At 36.9% G+C, this 12,685-nt stretch overlaps 1 protein-coding gene across 1 annotated transcript in view; it reads right to left on the bottom strand.

Moving 5' to 3' along the window:
• Positions 1-12,685, bottom strand: part of LOC591292 (dual specificity testis-specific protein kinase 2) — a 38,563-nt gene that overhangs the window by 24,426 nt on the left and 1,452 nt on the right. Inside the window, exons 2-3 of the mRNA XM_011673120.2 lie at positions 10,779-11,195; positions 7,963-8,084 (exon numbers count right to left, since the gene is read on the bottom strand). Of these exons, the coding sequence (XP_011671422.2) occupies positions 7,963-8,084; positions 10,779-11,126 (470 nt within the window). The 5' untranslated portion in view covers positions 11,127-11,195. The remainder of the gene's footprint in view (positions 1-7,962; positions 8,085-10,778; positions 11,196-12,685) is intronic.

Here is a 12,685-nt window from a genome sequence, read left to right as displayed (position 1 = left end):
ATTCTCATTTTATACATGATCTTCTTGTGCATGTATATCCAAATACACTCAAGCACACTTCTCACTAATTACCACCCACATTTTTTTCTCTTGGAAATATGATCAAATATTTTTTCATAAATAATATTCTATGAATGTGTGAGAGAGAGCACTTAAGCCTGGCTCACGCCTCATTTCATAATTCAATCATGATCAAACGTTCTTTTCCGCCTTTCATTTCTCCTTTAGGTGTCATCACATGACAGGAAGCGAGCAAGGCCATCCTAATTAGGAAGATATCATAATCAATCATTTATGATGATCCAAGAAGGACGGAAGGATGTACATATCGCATGAGATGGATTATAACATACATACATGTAGGCCTTCATCATTGTTTAAAACATTATCGATGTGAGAAAAAATTAAGATTAAAACGCGATCACAAAGAGTTAAAAATGAAACCAGGACAATTTCAGTAGCCTTGTTTGTCACCTATTAAAATGTGATAACTGTATCACAAGGAAAAATTACAATCTCATATCTCTATGCTATGCCCCCCCCCCCCCCCCCCCCCCCCCCCTCTGTCTCTCTGTCTCTCCCTCCCTACATGTACTGTATCTCTCTCTCTCTCTCTCTCTCTTCTCTTCCTCTCCTCCTCCTCATCCTCTCTCTCTCTTCTCTCCCCCCCCCCCCCCCCCCCCCCATTTCCTGCATAAGTGTCTCAAAGCCTCAAAAAGCAATAACAATTCAATTTTGAAAGGGCAGATACACAAGGAACTCATTTCAAGATTCAATTTGAAACAAGTACGTTGTTATTGCTAAAGCAAACTGTTCGTAAATTCAAGATTCAATCTAAATCAAGTACCGGTAAGTTGTTAGATTGAATGCTATTCAAGGTGAATGTAGCAATTATTGAATTTCATGGAAATGCTTTAAAATGATATGGAATAGGCAGCACTGGTCAAGATCATAGTTAATGTAAATTTCTATAAAAGGCTTCAGAACCTTTTATCATTCATTCCAAGATTACTTTGTATAAAATCAAGATAATGAAACTTTTATGGAAGAATCGGTTTCAGATGGCAAAGAGGGGTAAGATCTACATGTATAGGGCATTTCAAAATGTCCATCATCCTTTCCTGACTAGTACGTACACAAAAACTGTACAGTCCTAATACTAGAATTCCGTCCACTGCCAGATTCTCTGGAGAAGAGATTCCAATAAATAAGATCTGATGTAACATCATGATTAACAAGGAGATAGTGCTAGATACACACCTTAGGGTCTCTTGAAATTGGTTTCACTCTAGCTTCTGCCCAGTCCACATTCACAGCTAGGTAATTCATTACAAATTCACTCTAGAGTCCATGTAATATTACCCACACACAGTGTATGTACTCCCTGAGATCACCCCCATGACAACTACCCAGAAGACAACCTACCCTCATACACACACACGCACACACAATTATACACACATCTTTTAAAATCCCCCCTCCCCCCCCCCCTTCCCCGGACAACTACTCCCTACAACAATTACATACCGTACCTGCCAACAATTGAAAATAAGAAAAAATGTACCCTTAGCGGGGTTTGGGGGCGTAAACCTCACTGGGGTCAAGGGGCAGCGCACCTGCAGGGTATAGGGGACACCACCCCCTGAAGCTGAAGTGTTATGGGCAAAACAAAATTAAATGATGGGCTCTGGTTAAGGATAGTTATTAGTACATTTTTGTACAAGTAAAATCTGGCTTGGAAAATAAATGGTCTTTCAGAATTTTGAAAAATCAGAATCTGAATATTCAAATTAAATCAGAACAGTTGGCAGGGATGCAATTACCCTTAAAACAAATATTATTGAGATGACAAACAAATGTATGGTTACTGTATACATGTATGTACCACCAGGTATATACATTAACTACAAAGAGACTGTGTATGTAGTTATTGAAATGGAGAGGGGTGGATCGAGGGGCACATACATTTGTACATACAATTAGTTGTCTGGGGATACTTATTCAGGCCAAGAGGGGTCATCGTCATCATTAGGAGGGGGGGGGGGGGTAATCCTCGAAGCCTGGGACTTGACAGGGGCTAGCTGCCTGCCCTAGACACATTCTAGGCCTACATGTAAAGATAGATGTACAGTACATGCAGTTTGCAATCTCTTCAACACAAATCATGAAGAATGTAATGAAAGCTGGCAGGGTGGCATATGCACGCTAAATTTTGTGATGATGTTCCTACATGTAGATATATTCAGCATAGGAAAAGAGGTACAGCAAGGCTCCAGGGTTTCTGAATGCCTGGTGTGTTTAAGTTAGCGCTCGAGTACGTCTCTAAAGCAACTTTAAGGTCCCCAGATTCTACCTGTTCTTGCTTTTTTACATACAGTACACATAATATATCCATGTGAACAGGGCAACGCTTTCAATGGTTAATCTAATTAAATCTGAACTCTACCTTGAGCCTTGAGGGAGTGTAGAGAAACATGACTCTTACCTTGGGTTGGGCAATTTAAATCACGATTCTAGGTTGTTTGAACCTTAGGGCAACGAGTAGCAATCGTGGGCCAGAAGGAACAAAATACTGGATGAGGGATTTAGTTCATTAAAACCTGTAATTACACCAGGTTGTTACATTATAAACTCTCATTCAAAAGCTGAATGGAAAACCAACTTTCAGGAAAAGGTGCAAGAGCTATATAGATGGTGTGCTTTCTTTTCAACCACTTTAACAGTCAAAATAAAACATGGATACAGAATGGGTTCTAAAACTAGCAATTAATCATTTCATACATGGTATGTATTCCTTCGTTTATGCTTTTGTTCTTTTCTTTTTTACTGATATATATATATATATCTGTATATTGTACCAATTTGTATTATTCATCAAGGGCCAATGTCATTTCATTAATTTAAAATTGTTACGTACAAAATGTCTTTTTAAATTAATCTTTACATAAAAGTTGAGGAAACAATATACACAAGGTCTATTCAATAACTGGCTAATACATGTACATGTACAAGCATGAACCATGTAATTGGTATATTGTCAGCTAACAAAACCACACAGTTTGTATCATTTGACCATTTTGTCATTGAACACCCACTTAATATCCAATCGAGGAAGCAATTAACCATTTGACATTTTGACAATCAACCTAACTACTTAATCCTATTTACTGGCAGTTCTTTGCTATTAATTCATTGTCGATTGTTGTATTGAAAGCGTGCAATGTCTCTTAAAATGCCAGTTGTTATTGCTTTCGTCCCAGGCATGGTAATAGCATTGATGTGGGAGGCCATTACGCAGGTAGCCGTCTGAATGCATGATTAGTGATGGCTGTCTTGATGAATGAGTGAAGATGGACGTTACTCTATTGAGACCTGACATGAATGGATTGATAAACAGCTGGATGTAACCTGCTGAGAGAAGATCAGGCTCCATTGAACATATGATGTCATAATGGCACAAATCACTTTCTTTGTTATTTTAGTGTTGAAATTAGCCCCTGACAGGTCTACACGTACATACACATGATACGATGTGCTGATCGAATTATCTCATTCCACCGAGAGAAAACAATCCATGTTTAGTTATAAATTTTACTACGCCGCATGACTACACTCAGGAAAAACATCACATCTCTGAATTTCACAAAAGCTTAACATCACATCTTAAAAATTCCTTTCAACAGGTCTTCGATCTGTATATGATGTACAAGTACACTGTATATCCATCAAACAACCATGGCACAGTGACTTGTCTCAAAACTAGCAGACTCCAGCTTCAAAACAATATTGGAGTATTTACAAATGTTAATCTATAATTACCTCTGTATGATAGACTCATGGGGCACCATGCACACCCCTAGGTTAGATACTACATGTATACACATCATTGTAAAAATATTCAATAGATCTCAATGTGGAGTGAACAAGCCACATTACATTGTAAAATTTGACACATTAAAATAATTAGTTTTTATATACATGTACATGTAGTGGAGATTCGCATCTGTTACCAATCACAAATACACTGTATACCTGTAGGTTTTCACCCATCTCTGTATCTTATCCCTCACATGTACCAGCTTGGTAAGTTATGTCCATCGGAAATGCATCGCATCATGTACGTATGAGGTAGACAGGCATGTATGGTATGCTAATTATCAGAAAGAGAGAGATTGGCCGAGCTGATAGAAAGTTGCAGTCCTCTACCAAAGACGATGATAGATAAATTCCAGTTGTGATAAAGCTGAGAATGCAAATCATCCGTGTTGTGAAGATAGTGTAGATAGAAATGCCTTGAACTGATCAGCTACCCAGTTTAAACAGACAAACTGATTTTTAGATTATACTAAAGGGAAGTGTTTAAAAGCTTGGAGCTGCAAATGTAGAAGAGAATTGAAACTAATGTATAATTGAATTAAACCTCCCACTATATGGGAGTTGTTGTTTTTGTCTGTTTGTTTTTTCTAAGGGAGTACATTAGCTTTCCAGGGCTTGTCTTTCTCCTTTCCTCATATTTAAAATGGGTTTAAAAATTGTGATGGTTTATAAAATGTACCATCACTTAATTATCTAATATATGGAACAATGGTTACTGTATCAAAAACCAATATGAAAAGGCAGGATAAAATGGTTACTTCAATTAAAATTTCTTGACAATTCATGTTCCTAAACTTGGCACTTTAAGGGGTCATCTTTATTATAATTCCAATCTATAAACAAAAATAGTACATGTACATGTACTGTACATGTAAGCATCTACATGTATATGAATGCTTTTCACAACATTAAATGGGGGAGAAGGAGGGCTGAGCAGTCTCCAAAACTGTACTGTTCGTTGATCAAACTATCCTCATATCTACTGTAGATTACAGGCTAAAAGGTGACATAATATTCAGCTAATTGTACTGTCTCTGTTCTCTATTCAATCTATATTTGCAGCCATGGGCAAACTTGTTCACTTTGAAATACACATGTACTGTACATTAGATCTGCATGTTATAGAAATCATATTGGTTAGCTTTGTTGATCATACACACATCTCTCAAGTTGTGAGTATCCCTCTGAAGAGTTTTTTCTCCATCTTTTCAAGAGCTGTTTTTTCCAGAAATACTGGTTGGTTTTTACCATTGAGCCTGTTACGAGGACTATAACATGCGTTTTCTACATCATCAAGCCTAAAACAAGCATGAAATAAAATAATACAGGTAGGCATCGGGCCTGAAATCAAGCAAATTTGAAAAAATAACATGCATGTTTCTTCTTTTCTTGAGGTCACATGCCATTTATAATGTTAATTTTCAAATTAAATTGCTTTAATACTACAATTATAGTACCGGTAATACCTTTTCACATCTGTGTACACTATGTACAGTATACACATGAACATGTATTTACATGTACATGTTTCAATGATGGGCTTTGTGAGAGATTAGCCCTGTAGTGAACAAGATGCTGAATAAAATCTGCACTACCGGTATACGCTTTTGTAGCAGCATTAACCTAGTTTAATACCTAAAGTTCAAGTTCACCGGCCAACGTCAAAACAATTATGAGACCTTGTCATTCTGTGACAATATCGTTCTATTGATGTACAGGTGTGACATAAACAAACAATATATGCAATGATTACACCCGCTTAAAGGGATTACAGTATGTTCATGTAATCTGGTAAATAAGTGTGTTTAATTAACAAATCCAAGGTAAAAAATGTTTTAATCATCAAAATACATGTAAAAATATCTTGAAAAGTATAAAATGTATGAAATGCATACATGTACATGTAAGGTAGAGTTTGCACATGTATTTCCAGGCAATGTTGCTGTAGAGGTGTACAGGTACATGTCAAAAACAACCATGCAATGTATCTTTCCAGTGTGTTTTTTTTAAAGTGGAATTTACCTCTCTTTGTGCTACATGTATATTGTAGGAGTGATTTCTTTTCTATCATGAACTTGTAAATGTAGGAAAATACCAAAATTACCTATAATTTATTCATTGAAACACAAAGTGTATCACATGGTGTAATACTCATTGGTTCAACTTGTATGTACAGTATATTGTACATCTCCATGTCCCAACCATCATGTACAGTTAACATCTACATGTAAATTATGCATACCCTTTACCAGGTTGATTCGTCCTGATCTACATGAACATGTACATACACCTATTGAAACTTTGATAGATTAAAGCTTAAATAAAGGTAGTCAACAAAGACCCTACTTTAACCAGCCCATTTTTTTTCTTGAGTTATGAAAACACACTCAAAAAAAAATCTACAAGAGGTATGAATACGATATTTGTTACATGTGTCATTCCATTGTAGTCTGAAAGGAAATGAATTGGAACCTTAATCGTAACACAACTCAGTCTGGAAGTGATTTGAGAATCAGTGAGCATGTTTACCTTTTAGATCGCTCCCTCTCAATAATAACACATGTACTTTCACATCACAAGGTGTGAACAGTTGCAATCCAAACATTGTATAGGGTGTGAATAGTATTTGAGAACCCAGACTCGATAGTTCATTTCCCAGGTTCATACCTTGCAAAATACCACAATGGATATAATTGAAATATACATGTATTAAAGTGGTTAAACTAATACTATCTCATTAAAGTTTGATTTACAGATCTCAAGACAAAAAATCTCAATTTAAAAATAATTTCAAATAATTTTCTTTATTTTTGTATTTCATTGTTTGATAAATGAGCCTACATGTAGATGGTCTCGACTCTTTACAATGGAGTTAAATACTGCATCCTGGCATGGTGTACTACATGTACATGTGTAAGCTGTCCATGTACATTGTAGTCTCCATAAAGGCCTTTTAAAAGGCAACACTGTCTATAGAGGCCATGTATTGTGTCTCCATCAAAAAAGCAATGTGTTGTACAAACTGTCACAAAGGTCACATATCTACAGTTGCTACTTTCTCTGTTTTCCTTGTGTGGCCTAAATAGACAAAATAGACTGCACACATGTACATGTACATGTACTGTATGTCTGGATAGCAGTGAAAGACTGGCTGTAAGCCCAATGGCTATGACCCTAAAAAGGTGCAATGTTGGCCTAATGATTCTTTTTTTCTTTTCTTTTTCTTTATCATGTAATTTGGGCATATCACCACAAAAAAATTCAGATGTTTTACTAAGAACACAAAAAATAATCTTACACCCGACTCAATTGCACTCAGTTGGAGTGCACATAATTCCCCAAAACAAGTCTCATAATGTACCCTTTCATGCAAGGCTTCCATGTTTGATTGAATGTTTGGAACAGAGAAGAAAAGAATTTGATGTTTGAGAGTAACAAATAAAAGTGTTTACATGATGAAGGTTACACAAATAAGAAAAGTTGTTCATGATTCATCATTAGGAAATAAGAGGAACAAGATAACAAGTTTGGAATTGTTCCAAATTTGATTGATGATATTTAGAATGAAAAGCCATTAGCCTCAGAGGATTATGATTGAGTATGGGTTGTTATAATGGACAATAGAAACAACTAGACAGTTACAAAGTTCTGTAAAGACCTGCCAATTCTTCTAGACAATTTGCTTTATTAGATAATGTACAAAGTACGATATTACATTCAAACATATATTACTTCTATTCATATTGACAGCATTATTAAAGCTTCCAAATTAAAAAATGGACATCTCAAATTTGTAAGAGCCTACTGGGATATTCTCAATCCCCAAGCATTTAATGTCTAGGCCGACATGTCCTAGAGGTACGGTTCATGGTATAAAGCCCAATCATGTAAACTGCCTCAAATTTAAAAAAAATTGCAGCGGAGGTATTTTTTCAGTATTTTATTACATCAAGTACACCTGTACATGTACATGTACGAATAGGGTGTCACCCATTGCCCACAAGAGCTGGATGGTCCTGTTTTAAGCCTATGAGAATTAGTTAACTCAGTTGTTAATGGGTTAAGAAGGACTGATTGAGTGCTTACCTGTTGATGTTAGGGTGTACCAAGCGACTAATGAGTTGTATTTCATGGTGTACATTATCCCAGTTATTCTGATTCGTGTTGATCTTAGCAGCCATCACCTGTCCAGTGTCTCGATGCTGCAGCTATACAGGGTGCCAAGAAAAAAAATACTGATAAGTTGTATTTCATGATGTAAATCATCCCAGTTATTCTGATTTGTGATGATCTTTGCACTTTGTAGCCATCACCTGTCCTGTATCTCGATGCTGCAGCTCTAATATTTTAATTAATGAAATTCATGTACAGGGGAGTAGTGAGATAATTATGGAATATAGCTCATACCGGTAATTTCAAAGAGAACCCTACTCTACATGTACACTGTAGTAACAAAAAACAACAACATAAGGCCAAGTAAACAAATATTCATGTTTAGCATTCCCGCCCGCTTCCTTTTTGGGGGCCGTCTCCTTTTTTTCTTCTTTCAATTTAAACAAAAAATTGTAATGTTTTTTTTTATGCAGAAAACAAACATGAAAAACACTGCTAAAATGATCTATTTCTGATTTAGAAGAAAAAAAATGCCGGCGGCCATCTTGAAAAATAGCCTGACTGCCAGGGAAAATCGAGTGGCCATTTTGAGCAGCCATTTTGAAGAAAAAAAAAGAAAAAAAAAAGGGGCCTCCTCCTTCCTATTTTTCAAGAATGCAGGAGGCTAAACATGTTTTTTTTTTTTTTTTAATATTTGGCCTAATCATTAATAAAAATTATTACAGGCCTGGAATCTTCAAGAAAGGTTCAGTTGAGGATGATAAATTGTGCCTAAATCCATTCTTTCAAAATTACATTTGTATGGGCTGTAGTTATTAAATGTACCTTCATGATGCAAACATTTCTTTTCTTCCAACACCAATATCTCAACATTTTGTAGAAGCGCCCACTGAAATGTCAAGTGACTACCCTCCAGGTCTTGTTATTGAATTGATATTTTGAATTAACTCTCTCCAGCCTCAACACAAAGACAGACTGTCTTAGTTCCCCTTCGGCATGCTTTCAAGTTTCAATGTTTGCATACATGTACATGAATTCTATTATTAGACATGTACATGTAGTGTAGGCCTGCATGTGCATGTAGGTTTTGGTGTTTGAAGCTCCTTGGGTGGAAAGGCAGGAGGGGGTGGAGGGGGTGGAGGGGCAGAGGGGTGGAATTCAAGGGCAGGAGGGGGAGGGGGGTACATGTTCAGGGATGTGGCCCTGAAAAGATTGTTATCTTTCATCATTTTATAAAAGAAACATACATGTACATGTACATGTATGCATGCAGAGCTCGACACTAATAGGTCCCCTGGACACATGGGCGCCTACATCTAGGGCTTTATGCATACCGGTACAGATAGTAAAAAGCTCATGCAATCATGTAGACCTACATTTATAATGTACATGTTTTGGTGACATATACACCTGTAACTGTAAGTTGAGAAGTAGCATGAACTGAAAACATACATGGAGCCAATGAAAGAGGTACTTTGTGTCTTGCCCCCCTACAAAGGTAACCTCTGACATACAGGTGTAACCTTTCACCTGTAGGCAAGTGTGTATCCCCATGTTACAAACACATACATGTTGTCAAGTGCAAGATCAATTGATTTATTCCTTGAACTAAGCCACTTTATATAATGTACAATTGTTTCTACACTTTATGAAATCAGTTAAATCAGTTATACACGTACATGTACATGTACATGTAGCTTAAAGTTCAACAATATGTATTACCGTAACCTACATACTGTTAAACCCGATATCACATTAAAAAGAAAATATCAAAAGGACACCAGGGCCCCATTCCACAAAACTTGTCTGATGTCATCAGTGACAAATGACAGTTATTGTTGTAAGCTATAGAAATCCTTGCTTCTGATTGGTTATCAGCAGATTTGTCACTGATTTTTGTCAAGTGGCTCATGCCTGACATATTTTCTCCTTGCAGCAGTGAAGATGGTACAAAGGGAATGAGCTAGATATGACTCCAGCTCTTAAAACTTCTTGGTTGAACACAGGGTGCACGAGGTAATTACGCATTCTAGTCTACAGTTCTTTCACACATTCATGAGGTTAAAGTCTGTGTTTGTTTGATAACCATCTGTTGACATGTAAATAGTGTCTAAAGATCAACTCCTGTTTACACACGAGCATGCTTCATTCAACACTGTAACCCTATTAAACTCTGGTAATGTTACTCACGACTCAAGAGGTCTACCCACATGAACATGCAGCATAATCTGTAAACCTAATGTATAGACTATAGACTTGCATGCCAATGTAAAAGAAGACCTACAATCATAGCAAATGTATGTAATTATTTGTGATATATCACAATAAAAACAAAAAGCCTATCTCTTGTGGTTCGTGAGAAATTGCAATAGCAAGGCTAAAACCTGTAATATCAGGTTGTCTTGCTTTGGTGATACATACTACTGTATCATTAAGTTTGAGGTTCATATCTCAAGTGGTTCTTGAGATATTGCGTTATTGCTGGACGGACGAACAACCCCAACACATAATACCTCCTGCACCACCTTTGGTGTGCGGAGGCATGAACAGGATGGGATTTTATTATTTGTATAGATATTTACAAAACATGTTTGTATGAAACAGAGTGTAAACAATTTGACTTTGTGAACTTTAGAACACATCGTCAACAGCTGACCTTATGACCTTGCAAATGACAATGTATTCTGGGTTGCTAAGCCTCAGCGAACTCTGGCATACATGTAGAGTCCTACTGAAAATATGAAATGAATAGAACACTAGAAAATAACCCTGTATCTTACTAGGCGTACCTTGTAAACAGTGGCAAAGAAGCCACTTCCTATCTCCTCTTTGACGAAATCGTCGAGGAAGACGATGTTCATGAGAGGAGATGTTCTTGCTCCAAAGACAAGAGAATTGTTGGAGTCTCCGGAGGATGTGCGGCATCTAACTTTCAAGTCTTGAGGTTGGGTGGAGTACCTCCGGTGAGGTTTACCTGGGTGGTGGGGGAGGGTCTGGTTGACAAGGGGTGAGGGGGTGTCTTCCCCTCCTTCCCCTTCCTCGTCTTCCCTCTGCGTGTAGAGGGTGTTACTGTTTGAAGAGTCTTCAGTGGTAGACGGCATGGCATCCAGAGTAACCAGTCTCACATCCGTTGTCATGGTGATGGATTAAAGGAATTACCTGGAAGGCTAGTCCAGTCATGTGATGTGGACTTTATCTGGAAGTGACTGTACAGAGAAATAAAAAGAAAGTAAAGACATTAAACATGTTGCTTTCCAATTTTAACTCCCTCCCCCTAAAAAATGAAAATAAACAGGGTATCAGTGAATGATTTAAATGATTTAAATCATTTAATACATGTACATGTACATATTTATGGCTAATGCAGATTTAATACACCTGTGATTTTATGCAAACCAATATTAAAGAAGGACTTTGTTGTTCTTCACACTGTCACTCCCACTTTAGATCCAGATCCGCAGCTGAAGTCTGGATAAGATATAAATGAAAGCTGGCTGGCGCTAGGCCAGGTTTGTCAGCGCATGGGTGGCAAGGTCGCAACTTCTTTTCACTTCCTTTCTCCTTTGATTATTTCCTTTCAATACAGGCTTCAATGCAACATCATATATTAAAGTACAACAATATTGCCTATAATGTACATGTACCATGCATACTGTACAAAGTACATAAATGTATGTCTTGCACTTGCACTTGCATTTTCAATATCATCCACACATAAAAAATGGTTATTTCAACACATTTAAAGGGGACTCACACCTCAAAATAGTCTTTTAAAGAAGTTCCAGTTCCGGGCCTGTACACTGTACATGTACATGTACGTACATGTACCATATATGATAAAGGTAAAGACCAGTTTTGGAAACACCCCCCTCTCAAAAAATGAAATGGAAGCTCTTATTACCAATCATGTGAAAGAATACAAGTATGTTTTGACTAATACGTGATCATACAAATTTTGCCGAGAAACCGCCTACTAATTGATATATATTGGGTAAATTATGACATCTATTTGGACCTGATAGATATAACGGACGCGTCGCGCACGTGTGGGGTAGTTCCATATACATCTTTCTGTGTACAGTGCTTGTAACTTTATCAAGACTGGGCCAAATTTCTTATCATTGTGATGATTCCAGAACCTTGCAGTACACGCTAGATGATCAACCTTTTCTGATCGATTCCACAACGTTCAGTTCTTTCACAATGCAATTGCATGACTAAACTGGTCTTTATCTTTAAAGATATCAGCTTCAAGTTCAAGTAACACTTCTTTAAAGGGATCTTTAAAAAAAAAATCTTCTAATTAGCTCCAACACCCAAATCACAAGGTAAAAATAACTTGCAAATTAATGTTGGACATAGTCATTGCATGCATGCTACATGTGTAGGTCATGAAGAAAAAGATGTTGTATTTCCCTTTGGGTGCAAGCAATTGGGTCAGTCGGTTGATTTTGTAGAGTGATTAAAGAGACTAAGCTAAATTTTAAACAAGATTTTTAAACTTTTTTTCTTTTCTTCTACTGTTAAGATTTTTTCTGCTACCGAGCTAAGAATTGAATTACAATGTACAGTAAGCTGCTGTCCTAAAAAGGTACAACTGGTTTGGAGATGCAACAAGTCACCCAGTGCAGAAGTTATGATTGGTTTTGGAAAGACCATTTTTGTGAAACATATGACAACAGGCAGGGTCCAGGAA

Source organism: Strongylocentrotus purpuratus, unplaced genomic scaffold (genome assembly GCF_000002235.5).
Source record: "Strongylocentrotus purpuratus isolate Spur 01 unplaced genomic scaffold, Spur_5.0 spur5_contig_843, whole genome shotgun sequence".
Classification (NCBI taxonomy): Eukaryota; Metazoa; Echinodermata; class Echinoidea; order Camarodonta; family Strongylocentrotidae; genus Strongylocentrotus; species Strongylocentrotus purpuratus.
Note: the sequence above shows the minus strand (reverse complement) of the source record. Positions and strands in the feature narration are given on the sequence as shown.